This window comes from Trachinotus anak, unplaced genomic scaffold, assembly GCF_046630095.1.
Source record: "Trachinotus anak isolate AG129_WGS33_773 ecotype Australia unplaced genomic scaffold, CSIRO_AGI_Tana_v1 ptg000034l, whole genome shotgun sequence".
NCBI classification, from domain to species: Eukaryota; Metazoa; Chordata; class Actinopteri; order Carangiformes; family Carangidae; genus Trachinotus; species Trachinotus anak.
The window spans coordinates 5,429,603-5,448,320 of NW_027273885.1; the positions used below are offsets into that span (position 1 = coordinate 5,429,603).

At 47.4% G+C, this 18,718-nt stretch overlaps 1 protein-coding gene across 4 annotated transcripts; it reads left to right on the plus strand.

Annotated features, from left to right (window-relative positions):
* The first annotated feature begins 1,200 nt into the window (after positions 1-1,200).
* On the plus strand, positions 1,201-18,713 carry slc33a1 (solute carrier family 33 member 1). Of its 4 annotated transcripts, none has more exons than XM_071471482.1 (12): positions 1,201-1,362; positions 2,729-2,830; positions 2,956-3,021; positions 4,440-4,502; positions 12,779-13,233; positions 13,363-13,516; positions 13,630-13,825; positions 13,960-14,159; positions 14,292-14,476; positions 14,564-14,681; positions 15,631-15,846; positions 15,947-18,713. In XM_071471482.1, exons 5-12 carry the CDS (start codon positions 12,821-12,823, stop codon positions 16,112-16,114), a joined length of 1,650 nt encoding a protein of 549 aa, XP_071327583.1. In that variant the 5' UTR covers positions 1,201-1,362; positions 2,729-2,830; positions 2,956-3,021; positions 4,440-4,502; positions 12,779-12,820; the 3' UTR covers positions 16,115-18,713. The 4 variants fall into 4 exon arrangements, with proteins under 4 accessions (XP_071327583.1, XP_071327584.1, XP_071327582.1 ...); XM_071471483.1 differs by lacking the exon at positions 1,201-1,362 and adding an exon at positions 1,401-1,567; XM_071471481.1 differs by lacking the exons at positions 1,201-1,362; positions 2,729-2,830; positions 2,956-3,021; positions 4,440-4,502 and adding an exon at positions 11,197-12,082.
* The last annotated feature ends 5 nt before the right edge of the window (positions 18,714-18,718 follow it).

An 18,718-nucleotide genomic window follows, 5' to 3' on the forward strand; every position in this document is an offset into this window, starting at 1 on the left:
CTCAGTTCTATCATGGACTTTTTTTCAGTTTCAAGTTTATATGATAATTCTATTGAAGTCTTCTATAGGCTTTTGTAATGACCTTAATGTTTATAATTTAGTCTGTTATTTTCCTGCACCAGATGCTTTGAGGACAGACCACTATAATCATGGATTGGACACTGCAATCATGATCAGGATTGTGCATTTAAAGGAGAACCAACCCTCTGACAGAACTCACTGTTCTTATTCCTGAGCCTCAGAACAGTTTGGTCAGTATTTGTGAACATGCAGCTCTTCACTGAAGTTAGAAACCAAAGAGAGAACATTAATGTTAGATGTCGACCCAGTTTGCTCTTTAACAGTGAACGGGGCTCTGATGCTGTGAGGCCATAAAATGTTTATATCATTTCTTGGCCCGAAATGAGATTCAAATTTCAAATTTTGTGCCCAATTTAAAGCCAAATGAGACACAACACAGCTACTGTAGATTATAGGGTCAGCACGGTCACTCATCTCCCCCAGTGGCTCAAATTAATTTCAGCTGTAGATGATGAGAACAAACCTTTGACTTTTTTAGTCTATTGTTCCAGAGTCTGTTTTTCTGCTGTGTTTGTTCATTTGCTCTCAATGTGAGTGAATCAATTAAAGACTGATGCATTTCCTGCATTAAACATTTTCATTGATCACTGACAGATTTTAATCAGTATTTTGATGGAGGACACAGCTGCGAACATTTCACAGTCAGTGTTGTTGTGTTGTCTCTGGAGGATTCTCTGGTTTCCAGCTTTAGGACAGAGGGACGTGTTTTCAGACACAGACTTCACTGTTCCTGGGGCCCAGGAAGCACTGGAGACATTTAAGCCTTTTATTTATTCAAAATGAACTGTGTGTTTCTGAATGTTGTGATTATTATTTACTAGTAAGTTAAACTTTGTGCACAGCTGCTGTTGGGCTTCTACCTTCACTCACCGCTGCAGTTTATCAACTTTAAACTTTTCCTTCACCGGCACTTCCTGTTGTTTCTGGCCTTCATGTTTCTGCTTTAATATTTCCCGTGTGTCCGTGAGACAAACCGGAAACAAACTGGTTAGACTCGGTCGAGTCTTTGCCAGAATGATGTGAGTAAAGTTAGAAACATAAACCGGGAACAAACACGCAGAAACAGCTGATCCTTGTGACAGTGGAGGCCGGTGAACCGGAAGAGGCGAGGAAGCCGCAGAGCCGCAGAGAGCCGCTGTTTATCCGCTGCCCTCCTGCCTGATTGGGCAGAAAACGCGCGTTTTCTTCTTTAAAAACCAACAACAAACAAACATGAGGCAGAAACTGAAGCTTTGCTCTGTCAACAGTCTCCAGCGGATCTGCTCCTCTGCAGCACCGAAGGTAAGAGAGGTCACTTTATTCATCAGAGCCTGTTTGGTTGGAGGACGAGGCCTTTGCATCATGAGAGAAATGAACTGAAATATTGATGCTTGTTGTTTTGTTTGCAAAGAGGGAAACTCGGCACAAATGAGACGCTGGATATGTTGAACAGAGTTTTTGTAGCTGCTGAATCTGAGAAGTGATGTTATTGTTGGAGACACCAGTGGTGAGCTGATGCAGAGACGATGTGACAGAAGTTGTGCTTTTGTTAAAATCTTTGTGCAGATACAGAGCAGACAACTGTGAAACCAGGGGTGGGTGATCTGACTTTGGCATATGATCAACTTTTAATATGAATGTACAGATGCCTTCATTAAAGCTGCTATATTTAGACAGCCCTGGTTAATGTCCAGGGTTAATGCTGCTAACCTGCCCACTGTCACCTGTTAAACAGCTAGCCTGCTAACAACAGCTAGCCTGCTGCTAACCGCAGCTGGCGAGAGCGGCCCTTGTTCTGCAGCCTGGAGCATTTGGCTCACAGACATATATTATATTATATATTGTTATATTCTTCACCTGAGCAGAACAAGAGCTAATGCCACCAGCCAATGAGACACCTGCGGTAAAGGCGGCACACAGGAGGCGGGGCGGCTGGTTAGCAGCTAGCTAGCAGCTGGTTAGCGGCTGGTTAGCAGCGACTTCACTTTCAAATCAAAGCGCTTATAACACCTCATAAATAACTGTGCTGTTCAAAAGAATCCTCCATATGAGCTCAGCGAGAAATGTGGTTGGTTGTGGCACAGTTTGTACATGTAAGACAACACTGTTGGGAGGAAGAGCTGCTAGCTAGCTAACATCTGGAGCTGGTGTCAAAGCGGCGGAAGAAGACGTCGTTACTTCCGGTTGGGACTTTCACAATAAAATCAGTGGAAACAATGTAGATCGTTATAAAGCTCGAACGATTGACATATGACCTTTGGCCAGATCGCCCACCCCTATGCTCAAAAATTACAAGTACACATTCTGACTTTTTTTTTTTAAACTTAATCTGATTGGACAGCGACAATCCCACAAAGCAGAGTCCAATCAGAGAGCAGGTGGTTCCTTTACCTTCATCTCTGCCTATAACCTGAAAGGTGTAGTAGATTTTCAAGATGGAGGACAGCATGGGCTTGAAAATCTACTACACCTTTCAGGATCTGCCATGGAGCTGAAGGCAACTGAATGACCTGCCCTCTGACTGAACTCTGTGATTGGATTGTCATTGTCCAATCAGTAAGGTTTAAAAAACAATAAAAACAAAAAAAAAAAAGTATCTTTTTTTTGGCACCAGTAAATGCCACTTAAACCACAACCAAGTAATGTAAGGTTTTAAAAATCTTTCCAGGATTCCTGTTAACAGTATCTGCAGTTGGAGCTGTGTGCGGTAACCTCCTTTGAAACTGATGGGAGCTAATTTCATAACTTGCACTTGACTGAGTTTATAATGGTAAGTGAAATGAATTATTTAAAGTAAAAATGTTTCTCAATATTGTTTTGTGAAAAGCTGCTTAAAATGTCTTGATTTGCCCTGCAATGGAAAATGTATTTTCGTATAACTGCATGTTTTCATAGAGATCCCAGAACCCACCTCAGGCCAGGACCACATCCTGTATGGTGCCCCACAACCAGCAAGAAATGGTAAGTCATGGGCATGACTGCATCACATACCTATACCTAAACTAGGATCAAAAGGATTTTGAGCTTATAAAGTGATGTTCACAAATAATTCCAAATGTAGTTTTAAATCAATCTTTGTAAACCTGCAAAATCTGTATGAGAAACTCAAGTATATACATGTGAAGACATTGTGCTTGTGTAGAGGAGATTTGTATTTGTAAAAAGACCGTGTGATTTTAAAATCTGACCAAATGAAATGAGTGGTGAGGTAACACAAAGACACCGTGGAAGAACTGCTTTTGTCAATGTCTGTGTATAGATACAAAGCAGACAACTGTGTAAAACTTGGTGTCCAAAGTTCCTACACAGTGTGTGATACTGAATTTACAAGCACAATTTTGACGCCATCCTTACACCTTAAAATGATTGGACAAAGACAGTCCAATCACAAAGCAGAGTCCAATTAGAGGGCAGGTGGTTCTGGTATCTTCATCTCTATCGCACATCCTGACAGATGTGGTAGATTTTCAAGATGGACGACAGCGCTGGCTTTAAAATCTACTACACCGTTCAGGATCTGCGGGAGATGAAGGCAACAGAATCACCTGCCCTCTGAGTGGAATCTGCTTTGTGATTGGACTGTGTTTGTCCAATCATTTTTAAAGTGTAAGGATGGAGTCAAAATTGTCCTTGTAACCTCAGGGTCGTACACTGTGTAGGAACTTTGAGCATCAAGTTCTACAGTTTGCTGTTCTGTATCTGTTCACAGATTTGGCAAAAGCACCGTCTTCCACAGTGTCTTTGCGTTACCTCACCACTGATATCAGTTGCTCAGTTTTTATTTTTCAGTTCAGTTTGTCTTTTTACAAATGCAAATCTTATTTGCACTTTTCACTGTACACTAATAAACAACAAGCTGTACTTGGTATCAAATTAGACAAAACTAGAGTTATGTTCTTAGAGGGTAATTTACAACACATTAGAACAGAACTATGTTGTAAAGTAAAGGGAACTTTTTTGTTGTGTTTTACAGCTTGCATAGCTTTGGTGAGCAAAGTGATGCATCAAACAGAGTTGTTACAGAGTAGCTCCTCATTACTTCGTCATTATATCACAATGAATTACTTCACAACAAATAGAGACGGCAAGTTTCAACACAAGTATTCATATTTGTAATCACATCCATGTTGGTTTTTTGATAAATTAGTGATGACAATTAATATACTTGTTTGGAAACATGCTGTCTCTGATTGGTTGTTAAGGAACTTATTTGATGATATAATGATGAATTAATGAGAAACTACTCAGTAACAACTCTACTTGATTTATCACTTTACTGACCAAGACTCTACTAGGTGTAAAATATCACTTTATCTACAACTTTGCCCTGCAATGGAAAGTCATTTTATTTAATACAGTACCATTGTTTGTTTTCACAGGGATGCCGGAATCCAACTCGGGCCAATACCACACCGTGTCGTCCTCCACAACCAGCAAAAATGGTAAGTCATATTTATGACTCCACCCCATACCGATGTAGGCTCAAATTAGGGTCCAAATGATTTTGAACTTGTGAAGTGATGTTCACAAATAATTCCAACGTTTGTAGTTGTAAATCAACCTTCGTAAACCTGTGAAATGAATCTGTATGAGAAAGTCAAGTCTGTGCATGGGAAAATTATTTTTTCCTTTTGACAAAGACATTTGTATTTGTTACAAAAAAAAGACTGACTCAAAACTATGAACAAATGATCAGTGTTGAGGTTAAACAAAAACACTAAATAAATAAATGGTTTTGTCAACAACTGTGCTGATACAGAGCAGGAAACTGTGAAACTGTGTGTGACCCGCTGAGTTTTACAGTTTTCAGCTTTTTATCTGTACACAGACACTTACAAACACATTTCTTTTATGTGTTAAACCCTCACCACTGACCATTTGTGTAGTTTTATTCAGAGAGTCTGTCTTTGTAGCAAATACAAATGTCTTTGTTAAAGGAAATTTTTTTTTTCACATACACAAACTTCCATTTCTCCTGCGGATTTATTTTACAGGTTTATGAAGTTTGATTTACAACTACAAACGTTGGAATTATTTGTAAACATTACTTCCCAAATTCAAAATCATTTGGACCCTAATTTGAGCCTATATAGGTGTCGGGGGAGTAAGTCGGGGGAGTAAGTCGGGGGAGTAAGTCGGGGGAGTAAGTCGGGGGAGTAAGTCGGGGGAGTAAGTCGGGGGAGTAAGTCGGGGGAGTAAGTCGGGGGAGTAAGTCGGGGGAGTAAGTCGGGGGAGTAAGTCGGGGGAGTAAGTCGGGGGAGTAAGTCGGGGGAGTAAGTCGGGGGAGTAAGTCGGGGGAGTAAGTCGGGGGAGTAAGTCGGGGGAGTAAGTCGGGGGAGTAAGTCGGGGGAGTAAGTCGGGGGAGTAAGTCGGGGGAGTAAGTCGGGGGAGTAAGTCGGGGGAGTAAGTCGGGGGAGTAAGTCGGGGGAGTAAGTCGGGGGAGTAAGTCGGGGGAGTAAGTCGGGGGAGTAAGTCGGGGGAGTAAGTCGGGGGAGTAAGTCGGGGGAGTAAGTCGGGGGAGTAAGTCGGGGGAGTAAGTCGGGGGAGTAAGTCGGGGGAGTAAGTCGGGGGAGTAAGTCGGGGGAGTAAGTCGGGGGAGTAAGTCGGGGGAGTAAGTCGGGGGAGTAAGTCGGGGGAGTAAGTCGGGGGAGTAAGTCGGGGGAGTAGCCTCGCGCGAGGCTGAACGAGCCCGATGGCTGGGCGCAGGGCCGCCTGGGGGTCGGGCTGTCCAGCCTCGCGCGAGGCTGAACGAGCCCGATGGCTGGGCGCAGGGCCGCCTGGGGGTCGGGCTGTCCAGCCTCGCGCGAGGCTGAACGAGCCCGATGGCTGGGCGCAGGGCCGCCTGGGGGTCGGGCTGTCCAGCCTCGCGCGAGGCTGAACGAGCCCGATGGCTGGGCGCAGGGCCGCCTGGGGGTCGGGCTGTCCAGCCTCGCGCGAGGCTGAACGAGCCCGATGGCTGGGCGCAGGGCCGCCTGGGGGTCGGGCTGTCCAGCCTCGCGCGAGGCTGAACGAGCCCGATGGCTGGGCGCAGGGCCGCCTGGGGGTCGGGCTGTCCAGCCTCGCGCGAGGCTGAACGAGCCCGATGGCTGGGCGCAGGGCCGCCTGGGGGTCGGGCTGTCCAGCCTCGCGCGAGGCTGAACGAGCCCGATGGCTGGGCGCAGGGCCGCCTGGGGGTCGGGCTGTCCAGCCTCGCGCGAGGCTGAACGAGCCCGATGGCTGGGCGCAGGGCCGCCTGGGGGTCGGGCTGTCCAGCCTCGCGCGAGGCTGAACGAGCCCGATGGCTGGGCGCAGGGCCGCCTGGGGGTCGGGCTGTCCAGCCTCGCGCGAGGCTGAACGAGCCCGATGGCTGGGCGCAGGGCCGCCTGGGGGTCGGGCTGTCCAGCCTCGCGCGAGGCTGAACGAGCCCGATGGCTGGGCGCAGGGCCGCCTGGGGGTCGGGCTGTCCAGCCTCGCGCGAGGCTGAACGAGCCCGATGGCTGGGCGCAGGGCCGCCTGGGGGTCGGGCTGTCCAGCCTCGCGCGAGGCTGAACGAGCCCGATGGCTGGGCGCAGGGCCGCCTGGGGGTCGGGCTGTCCAGCCTCGCGCGAGGCTGAACGAGCCCGATGGCTGGGCGCAGGGCCGCCTGGGGGTCGGGCTGTCCAGCCTCGCGCGAGGCTGAACGAGCCCGATGGCTGGGCGCAGGGCCGCCTGGGGGTCGGGCTGTCCAGCCTCGCGCGAGGCTGAACGAGCCCGATGGCTGGGCGCAGGGCCGCCTGGGGGTCGGGCTGTCCAGCCTCGCGCGAGGCTGAACGAGCCCGATGGCTGGGCGCAGGGCCGCCTGGGGGTCGGGCTGTCCAGCCTCGCGCGAGGCTGAACGAGCCCGATGGCTGGGCGCAGGGCCGCCTGGGGGTCGGGCTGTCCAGCCTCGCGCGAGGCTGAACGAGCCCGATGGCTGGGCGCAGGGCCGCCTGGGGGTCGGGCTGTCCAGCCTCGCGCGAGGCTGAACGAGCCCGATGGCTGGGCGCAGGGCCGCCTGGGGGTCGGGCTGTCCAGCCTCGCGCGAGGCTGAACGAGCCCGATGGCTGGGCGCAGGGCCGCCTGGGGGTCGGGCTGTCCAGCCTCGCGCGAGGCTGAACGAGCCCGATGGCTGGGCGCAGGGCCGCCTGGGGGTCGGGCTGTCCAGCCTCGCGCGAGGCTGAACGAGCCCGATGGCTGGGCGCAGGGCCGCCTGGGGGTCGGGCTGTCCAGCCTCGCGCGAGGCTGAACGAGCCCGATGGCTGGGCGCAGGGCCGCCTGGGGGTCGGGCTGTCCAGCCTCGCGCGAGGCTGAACGAGCCCGATGGCTGGGCGCAGGGCCGCCTGGGGGTCGGGCTGTCCAGCCTCGCGCGAGGCTGAACGAGCCCGATGGCTGGGCGCAGGGCCGCCTGGGGGTCGGGCTGTCCAGCCTCGCGCGAGGCTGAACGAGCCCGATGGCTGGGCGCAGGGCCGCCTGGGGGTCGGGCTGTCCAGCCTCGCGCGAGGCTGAACGAGCCCGATGGCTGGGCGCAGGGCCGCCTGGGGGTCGGGCTGTCCAGCCTCGCGCGAGGCTGAACGAGCCCGATGGCTGGGCGCAGGGCCGCCTGGGGGTCGGGCTGTCCAGCCTCGCGCGAGGCTGAACGAGCCCGATGGCTGGGCGCAGGGCCGCCTGGGGGTCGGGCTGTCCAGCCTCGCGCGAGGCTGAACGAGCCCGATGGCTGGGCGCAGGGCCGCCTGGGGGTCGGGCTGTCCAGCCTCGCGCGAGGCTGAACGAGCCCGATGGCTGGGCGCAGGGCCGCCTGGGGGTCGGGCTGTCCAGCCTCGCGCGAGGCTGAACGAGCCCGATGGCTGGGCGCAGGGCCGCCTGGGGGTCGGGCTGTCCAGCCTCGCGCGAGGCTGAACGAGCCCGATGGCTGGGCGCAGGGCCGCCTGGGGGTCGGGCTGTCCAGCCTCGCGCGAGGCTGAACGAGCCCGATGGCTGGGCGCAGGGCCGCCTGGGGGTCGGGCTGTCCAGCCTCGCGCGAGGCTGAACGAGCCCGATGGCTGGGCGCAGGGCCGCCTGGGGGTCGGGCTGTCCAGCCTCGCGCGAGGCTGAACGAGCCCGATGGCTGGGCGCAGGGCCGCCTGGGGGTCGGGCTGTCCAGCCTCGCGCGAGGCTGAACGAGCCCGATGGCTGGGCGCAGGGCCGCCTGGGGGTCGGGCTGTCCAGCCTCGCGCGAGGCTGAACGAGCCCGATGGCTGGGCGCAGGGCCGCCTGGGGGTCGGGCTGTCCAGCCTCGCGCGAGGCTGAACGAGCCCGATGGCTGGGCGCAGGGCCGCCTGGGGGTCGGGCTGTCCAGCCTCGCGCGAGGCTGAACGAGCCCGATGGCTGGGCGCAGGGCCGCCTGGGGGTCGGGCTGTCCAGCCTCGCGCGAGGCTGAACGAGCCCGATGGCTGGGCGCAGGGCCGCCTGGGGGTCGGGCTGTCCAGCCTCGCGCGAGGCTGAACGAGCCCGATGGCTGGGCGCAGGGCCGCCTGGGGGTCGGGCTGTCCAGCCTCGCGCGAGGCTGAACGAGCCCGATGGCTGGGCGCAGGGCCGCCTGGGGGTCGGGCTGTCCAGCCTCGCGCGAGGCTGAACGAGCCCGATGGCTGGGCGCAGGGCCGCCTGGGGGTCGGGCTGTCCAGCCTCGCGCGAGGCTGAACGAGCCCGATGGCTGGGCGCAGGGCCGCCTGGGGGTCGGGCTGTCCAGCCTCGCGCGAGGCTGAACGAGCCCGATGGCTGGGCGCAGGGCCGCCTGGGGGTCGGGCTGTCCAGCCTCGCGCGAGGCTGAACGAGCCCGATGGCTGGGCGCAGGGCCGCCTGGGGGTCGGGCTGTCCAGCCTCGCGCGAGGCTGAACGAGCCCGATGGCTGGGCGCAGGGCCGCCTGGGGGTCGGGCTGTCCAGCCTCGCGCGAGGCTGAACGAGCCCGATGGCTGGGCGCAGGGCCGCCTGGGGGTCGGGCTGTCCAGCCTCGCGCGAGGCTGAACGAGCCCGATGGCTGGGCGCAGGGCCGCCTGGGGGTCGGGCTGTCCAGCCTCGCGCTTTTGTGAAGTTTGATTTACAACTACAAACGTTGGAATTATTTGTAAACATTACTTCCCAAATTCAAAATCATTTGGACCCTAATTTGAGCCTATATAGGTGTCGGGGGAGTAAGTCTCGCGCTTTTGTGTCCTTTTCTCACAGGTCGCAGGTGACAGCCAGCACCTCTGTCAGTGCATTGTCCAACCATACATATGTACATGCGTATCTCAGGTGATGTGGTTCCATGAAGCAGGTCGTTTCTGTGAGAAGGATGAGGTTTTGAGTGCTCTGTACTGTTACAAAAAGTCTGAATACTTCCCCGACTACTGCTGAAGGTCATCACCTTCTGGGAGCCCCTGAAGCCCGTCACAGCAATCATTCACAAGCAGTCGTTGTCCTGGTCGCCACCATCCTGATCTTTGAAAATAAAATCTGCACAGCAGGTACTCAGACAGCATACAGATGCTCTTGTTCAGTTTCCTTTTTTTCTCTGCTTCACCAGAAGAAATGATTTTTAATTTTAATCGACAGTACGGTTATGTATTAAATATACTTTCTGTAACTGAAAAAGACAGATACTGTAGCCTCCATCATAGAAGAAGAAAATATATTTAAGAAGTGGGGGGAAACAAAAGGCGGGAAGAAACTGTCCAGCGTGGTCACTGTTAAAATGTTTCCCTCCCTCCTACACACAAACACACACTGTAAAGAGGAATCCTCCTGATCCTGCTCCCTTTTCACTGTGTGAACATCAGGGTGAGAAAAATAACCTTATTATCAGATTCATAACAATAATCCAACCAACATTTAACTGGTGGATAATTTTACCTGTGTATTTTTATTTTGTAGGACCTAAATTTGCCCACTGTCTCTCTAACTGACCACTCAGCATCAGCCACTGTGTTTTTCAACATATCTTCTCCTATGTTTAAGATTTATTTCCCTGGGTTTTCTTACATGTTTCAATGTTTAGCATAATTTCATTTTATAAAAGTGAAGCTGATGGCGTTATCCTCAGCAGGTCAAATTAAGATCCTTAAAGATCCTTTGTTTTTAGTTTATTTCAGAGTGCGGCAGTTTGTGTTTTGCAAATTGAAACTGATATTTTATTTTTGCCTTGTGAAAAAAACACTTTCTGCAACTTTTAAGTCATCAACACACAGTGAAGTGTCCATGTTGAATGAGGTTTTGACCCTGTGATTGTAAAATACTGTAAAAACCTGGACAGATGTGGTCGATGAAGTGGACAAACTCTATCATTTTAGTCTGTTATTTTTCTGCAGCAGATGAAACACTATATTATAATCATGGGTTGTGTATTTAAAAGAGAACCCAACTCATTTTAACTATTCACATTTCTTATTCCTGTGCTCCAGAAACCAAAGGTTAAAAATGTTGAACAGTGAGTGGGACGCTGTGAGGCCATTAAATGTTTGTGTAATCTCTTACACCCAGATGAATGTTTCAGATCTTAAACTTTATGTCCAATATAAAACCTGGATGAGACCTGTTACAGCGTACACCACACAGCTACTGTAAATTACAGCTCAAACTACTGTCAACTTGAGTAGCCTGACTGATGAAAGGAAGCATTCAACTTTTTGAGAATTAAATTTGCAAGCAAGTCTATACTGGCAGACTATGTTTTTGTTTTTATTTAGTTCATTTGTACTCAATAGCTCCTTATGTGGGGGCGGGGTCAAAGAGTAATACAATTTCTGCACTCCTCACTGAGGACATTTAATTGATATTTTAATGAAATGCAGAATCCCTGATACTTCATTAAGCCAGTGCCTCTTGATTTGTCTGTGGGGTGGCCCCATTTAAAGGTTCTACGGTGCATCCGGAAAGTATTCACAGCACTTCACTTTTTCCACATTTTGTTATGTTACAGCCTTATTCAAAAATGGATTAAATTCATTTTTTACCACAAAATTCTACACACAATACCCCATAATGACAAAGTGAAAAAAAAGTTTGCTTGAAATTGCAAATATATTAAAAATAAAAAACAAAAAACATCACATGTACATAAGTATTCACAGCCTTTGCCATGACACTCAGAATTGAGCACATGACAGCCCACCTGGAGTTTACCAAAAGGCACCTGAAGGACTCTCGGACCATGAGAAACAAGATTCTCTGGTCTGATGAAACAAAGATTGAACTCTTTGGCCTGAACGCCAAGCGTCATGTCTGGAGGAAACCAGGCACCGCTCATCACCTGGCCAGTACCATCCCTACAGTGAAGCATGGTGGTGGCAGCATCATGCTGTGGGGATGTTTTTCAGCAGCAGGAACTGGGAGACTAGTCAGGGTCGAGGGAAAGATGAATGCAGCAATGTACAGAGACATCCTTGATGATAACCTGCTCGGCCGCTGTATGTTTGTGTAGCCTATTCAGCTACACAAACATCATCTTTAAACCACTCACAATTGTACTATAAATGAGAGTATACCAGAGTCCTATGTGCACCATAGTAATTTATTGATATGCCGCATAATGTCCTCCTTTTTGGTGTTATGGAAATGGTCACCCTAGGTTCATCTTCCAACAGGACAACGACCCTAAGCACATAATGACAAAATGAAAAGTTTGCTTGAAATTGCAAATATATTAAAAATAAAAAAACAAAACATCACATGTATATAAGTATTCACAGCCTTTGCCGTGACACTCAAAATTGAGCTAAGGTGCATCCTGTTTCATCCATGCTCTGTCCTTTTGACACGTCAGCCGTACGCGCCGGACACATTTGGACGTTGCACACGCCGCACTTCCTGCTTCTCCTGTGTTGATGTTCACCGATGTAACCTGTTTTGAGTCAAACGGTAGCCACTTTCTGGTGTTTCCTAGCTTTGTTAAGGTGCCGCCGCTTTTGCGATTGAATGAACGTAGAATAAATGTGATTCTCCGCTTGACTGGCTCTGTAATTCAGCTGTTTTTGTGTTTGTGTTGGTTTGGCATGCTGTCATCATCACCAGGTATGCATGAGTTCATCCACTTACTGTCTGCTTGTTTGATTCCACTTCCATCCTGTTCGTATCGCTTTTACGTTTTTCTATGAGCCCTAATGTCGTATAATTGAATGGAAATGTAAGTGTATATGTTGTCCTTTGTTCTTGTATAATGTCAGACCTGGTCGTTTGAAGGTGACATCTGCTAACTGAAGTTAACATTCATTGAAGTATCTGCTCTAGATTTAGTTTTAATTGCTTTCTCTCAGGAGTCAAGCAGTGATTTTGGATGCTTTGCATTTATTTATTGCTTATTTCTGACACCGCATGGTCAGTTTGTCTCTTTTTCTTGTGCCATACAGACCACTACAGCTCATTTTTTAATGCAACACAGTCTAGGAAATTTTTATGGGCTCCTATTTGCAGGTGTCTACCCAACAAAAAAACCCATCCGGATTAGAGGAAAAACATCTATTGATATATATTTTTTTTTTTTCAAATTACATGAACCCATGTATTGAAACTCTCCTAAATCTATTATAGTATTATATTCTACTTTGTTTCACATGGACATTCCCACACTCATTTTGCTATGAACTTTATCTTTCCTAGTTTCCTTTATGGCCCTGCTTCCTAAACAAGGGATTTTTAATCTCAGAGACTTGCAGATCATTAGAAATCTGTTTAGCTGTTTCAGCAGCTGTCTCTCATCTTTTTCCTCAGATTTGCTGAGGGCACAGCAGGTTTGATGCCCACTGCTCCAACATGGAGCCCTCAGACGTGGTCACGCACAAAAACGGGCGGCAGAGGAAGCTGGCGGGGGCCACCCTCCCAAATGAGAACATGAGGTACATGAACAGAGGAGAGGTGAGTGCCTCTGAGCCAGACATAGAGGAGGAGGCGGAGGATCTCATCACAGGGTCAGATTCAGAGGACAGGAGGCACAGAGGCCAGCCTGGGATCCGTGGCGAGTTGGGCAACGTGTCGCTTCTCCTGTTTCTCTATGTGTTGCAAGGGATTCCTTTGGGACTGGCCGGCAGCATCCCTCTGATCTTGCAGAGTAAGAGTGTTAGCTACAAAGACCAAGCCTTCTTCAGCTTTGTTTTCTGGCCATTTAGTCTCAAGCTCCTCTGGGCACCGCTGGTGGACGCTCTCTACTTCAGCAGGTTTGGTAGAAGGTAAGAAAGACACGTACATGTGTTCATATTTTAGTTTGCATGGATATTTTTCCCTGCTTTTTTTTTTTTTGTCTGCATGTTGTTGTTGATGATTTCTATGCCCACCCCTACCTCCCTCCTTTTCTGCAGAAAGTCATGGCTGGTGCCCACACAGTACCTGCTGGGCCTTTTCATGCTCTACCTTTCTGTAACAGTCAATTCACTGCTGCAGAGTGAGGGAGGACCAGACGTCTTAACACTTACTGCAGTTTTCTTTATGCTCGCCTTCCTGGCAGCCACACAGGTAGGCAATCACACACACTGTGATATAAGCACATATTAAGAATGACCGATAAATTTGATAGTTAGATAGTTTCTTTCCCATCATCCAACTGCTCTATCTTCTCTGTCTCCAAGGATATAGCTGTGGATGGCTGGGCCCTGACCATGTTATCCAGAGAAAATGTGGGTTATGCATCCACATGCAACTCTGTAGGCCAGACAGCTGGCTACTTCCTGGGGAATGTGCTCTTTCTGGCTCTGGAGTCTGCTGATTTCTGCAACAAATACCTCAGAACAGAGCCCAAGGACACAGGCATCGTTACCTTGTCAGGTATTTTCTATCCCTGACCTGCATGATTAAAAAGATAAATAATAACTTCAGTGATAGTGTCCAAGATAACAGTAATTTGGATGATGGAGTTGAATAAAGTCTATTTTCTGATGTTTTCTGTTGCTCTGCTGCAGATTTCCTGTTTTTTTGGGGAGTGGTGTTCCTGGTTTCGACGACACTGGTAGCCATTTTTAAAAGGGAAAATAACCAAGGCAAAGGAAAGAGGAGAGTCCAGGAGGAGACGCAGGGTGTTACAGAAACCTACAAGTTGCTGTTTTCTATCATCAAGATGCCCACAGTCTTCACCTTTTGTGTCCTGCTCCTCACTGCTAAAGTATGTGACCATTTCTTAATGAACATAAGGTTTGCCTTTGAAAAATAAAACTTTGAATGTGTTGCATTTGCATGTCGGCCGCCTCACATGAATATCCCTTGTGAATTAAAGATTTCTCTCTGTGTGTTTCAGATTGGTTTCTCTGCAGCAGATGCAGTGACAGGTCTGAAGCTGGTGGAGGCCGGAGTTCCCAAGGCGCAGCTGGCATTGTTGGCGGTGCCCATGGTGCCTCTGCAGATTCTTCTGCCAGTTGTCATCAGTAAATACACAGCAGGGCCCCGACCCCTGGACGTCTTCTACAAGGCCTTTCCTTTTAGGTTGTAACACACACACAAACACACAGGAACGTAAACTCATGCATGCACACATTCACTAAACTAAAAGTTGTTGATCTGTGATTTCAGGTTGCTTATAGGCCTAGAATATGCTCTGCTGGTGTGGTGGACCCCCAATGTAAAACAGGAAGGAGGGTTCCCTGTTTCCTACTACACTGTAGTGCTGCTTAGCTACGCAGTGCATCAGGTTTGGTATTTCTCTGTTATTACCTATATTATCATCCTTTTCTCTTCTTTTATTCCTCCAGTCCTTGACACAGTGACACACTGTAAGAAAGGACATTTGACCCTGTGTAGAGTGTATATACAGGATATTCAAGTCTGCTTGAAGGATAGGTAATGGAAACTGGCTGAAATTAGCTTCAACTGAAATATGGTACAACAAACAATAGTTCTTTTTTATGGTCAAATTAAATTTGACATTTTATATCAGGAAAAGCACAGATGTAAATAATAAATGAATGATGGCTGAATCCCATTTAGCTGCTTCAGTTCAAGGGTCCTGGTATTGTGCATGATCTCTCACTGTCACACTCATGACTTACTGGGACTCTCAAATAGATCAAAGCAATCATTGATAGTATGTTTTTCCTATTATGACAAGGCAAAAGGTTGTCAAATGCTGTGAAAAGCTATTTTTGTGTTGTTATTTAACTATATTAACTCAAACAACATACATAAACAAACTGCATCTGTGTAATATGTTACCAGGTTTATTCAAATGTGAGTTGTAGACACACTAGTGGATGTTTTCTCACTGTCTAATTTTTTAGACAGTATAATGTTTGTCAATTTTAAACAGGTCAGCAAGTGTTGAGAAGATGAATCAATTTATTTTCCTAAAACTGCCCCCAGGTGTCACTGTGCAACAGAGGAATACATAAAATAACAGGGATATAACTGAATGAGGGAGATTTTGTGGTGATAAGTGTTATATCTCTGTTTTCTTTCAGTTGGATATACAAAAAAATAGCAGAGATGTTAGATAAGCAGTATATCCCTTTTCTGGATTTCAGATTTTTGCCTTGAAGCGATTGGGGATCAATAAAAAGGAAGAGGGCCTCGATCTGCCACTGTGGCTTTGAGAATTGTTCAGCTATAACAAAAGTTTTCCTTTCCTCTTTTTCTTACCGCAGGTGGCGTTGTACAGTATGTACGTGGCCTGCATGGCCTTCCATGCCAAAGTGAGCGACCCACTCATCGGTGGGACCTACATGACCCTGCTGAACACAGTCACCAACCTGGGAGGAAACTGGCCGTCCACTGTGGCTCTGTGGATGGTGGATCCACTGACCTCTAAGGAGTGCCAGGGTGCCGTTGGTCAGACCTGTGGCTCTCCAGAGGAGGCAGGGGTAAATGAGCAGGGGAGAGGGTGGGATGAGACTGTATGGTTGTTCTCATCTAGAAAGCATCAACTGACTTTTCTTCTTTTGTTCCTCTCCTCATCTCCAGCTGTGTGTTAAGGAAGGCGGAGCTTGTGTGACGACACTGGACGGCTACTACGTGGAGTCAGTGGTGTGTGTTGTGATCGGTTTGGCCTGGTGGGTTTGGTTAGGGAAGAAAATGAGGCGGCTGCAGGAAGAGAGCCCAGCTGCATGGAGGTGCAGAATTAACCAGTGACAGCACTCCATCATCATTACCACAGACTCTTCTTGATTCTGCTCCAAACAACAAAAACAAATTCCATCCTCATCCGTCTGGTTTAGTTCGCCTGGTTCTGCTTTAGCTGCTCTGTTCAGAAAAACACCTGCTCTCACCTTGACGTACATAGATCTGAAGAAATGCACCGTTGTTGTTGTTGTTGTTGTTGTTGTAACAGTGACCTCCTGAAAACTGAAACAACCGCTCAGACTTGTGTAGAAAATCTAAAATTTCTTGTTTTTCTGCTCAAACCAAATTGTGCTCCCTGACATAGCTTAACCAAACCAGAGCTGGGTCATAGAGCACTTTGTTTTTACGTTTTAACTTGAATGGATCATCTGATGGTTGGGTTTGCAATTTTTTTATTTATCCAAAGACAAACAGCAAATATTTTTTTGAAAGAGCCCTCTAATGTTTAGAAACCTTGTAAAGTGATTTTAGGAAACACTCAATACTGCACACTCATGTTTATCTCCCTGGCATGTGGTTGTTATTCTTTATTAAAGGACGCTAAAGGGAAAATCAGGGAAGACGTAGAGAAACACTCGTCTGAACTAACTGTGTTGGAGTCTCCACTTCCTCTGTGAATAAGATTCCCTGCTGGGACCTTTACATGCACCTACAAATCATCTGAGCAAAGTGATGGTGCAGTGTCTCGAACAGAGTCTCTACTCCGCAGCCTCGCTTTGGTGTTTAGGTCAAAGTAACAGGATCATTTACATATAATGATAATACGTTTATATAAAAGTGATATGTTTGAAACATCTTTGTATTCTTGGCTAAAACTATCTGAGCTATCATAATACTGTCAAACTCAACCCATCTGTTAATCCAAGTCAGTTAAACCCAGAGTAACTGTACCAACTTTTTCATGAGGTTATTTTTTTTCCTTTAAAGTTCTTTGTGCCTTCTTTAGCTTATCAAAGTCTCTTGACTTTGAAGACATCCAGCAACAACAAGTCAAAGCCAACCTCATTTGAGTTGTAGTTAGATAATCAAGGCAGGGAATGTTACAGTCATTTGAGGATGCAGTTGTATTGATATACTGTAGTTTGGTAGATTACACATTACTTCAGTTATTTGTCTTTTTTTTTTTTAAATTCACATACTCCAGAGTCTGAAGCTGAGTTCACATTCCGTATGAAAAATTTGATTTGCACAGTGATTTTTGCATATTATATAACCAATGAATGAGATATCTGAAATATTAAATGTTTTTTTTTTTTTAGGGGGCAATATTTTATTTTTCCATCCTTTCCTTAGATCTGATTAGCTTTACCCATCACAGGGCCAGTTCAGATCTTCAGTAGTAAAACATCTCGGTTATCAATAGGGCCTGGTTGGTAATGATTTTTGCTGAGGAACATCTACTGGTATGATTTTACTCCGTGTACCTCTTGTTGCACTGCATATTTCTAGTTTTTTCACTGAGGTCCAATTAGATCTCGCAGCATTTTCCAGAGTCTTTAAGATGCATTTATTGTTGTGATACACTGTATGTGAAAGGCCAGTATCTTGCAACAATTTGCGATGCAACAATTTATGACAGAAGTCCCAGTTTAAATATTTTAACATTCATGAAGGGCTGCTAAAATCTACAAAGGATCCCTTCACAGCTTCCATCTCTGGTGTGACTTTAACACCATCCATCAGCTAATGTTACTGAGTTAGAGCTGTAATAAGTTTATCTGGTTGGCAGGTATCAAGCTTCCCAGGTATGAAGTTTTATTGCCTCATCACTAAACATATGTGGCACATAATATAGGCCTAACTGATAGATTTGAACAGGTTTTATCACCTGCTGTGGCCTGTAAAAAAGAAAAAAATAAATAAATAAATTTTTTGCCTACAAAATAATTCAGATCCCAGACCAGCAGCCGGGTGACAAACTTGATAAGCAAATGCTCTGCTAAGGTTTTACATATTGCACATAGAAGTGAGGTTACAGTATTTTATCAAAAGCCAGCGTTGAGAATCCAATGTCTGTGTCAGACGTAAAGGTTGAGGTGCACAGTGTGGGCTGCTGAAAGGAAAGAGGATAATTTTTTTAATCATTTTGTTCAGTTCCTTATTTCTTTTGCTGTGTTGTTTATCGGGCTTTTCATTTCATTGTTACCAGCTTGTCATTGTAATATGACAGCACTTCATCCTGAGAGCCTCTCTGCAGTTAACATGGCACGTTTGCCGTTGCTGTCAGATTTTTATTTTGAACATGTTATAGTAGATGGACTGTTTGATCATTTCTGCAACATATGCATTTGTCTTTATAAATTTCTTAGACTGGGGATTCATATTCGTCCGCTAAATTGGCTTTTAGGTGGTCGTGAACTGTTATTTCAGCTACAGAAAATTCTGTTTTTTAATTTATCACACGATGTTACCTCATAACCTTTTTAATTGAACAATTTTAGTTTACAGTGAGTCCAAATCCCCAATCATATGAAGGAAGAGTACAGAACAGTGACTGCAAAGTGAGATATTTAAATACACTTGCAGAACGTGATGAACTTTGACATTCATAGGATACAAATTTGATCAGATTTGAAGCAAATCTATATAATAAAAAAAAAGCACACTTGTGAG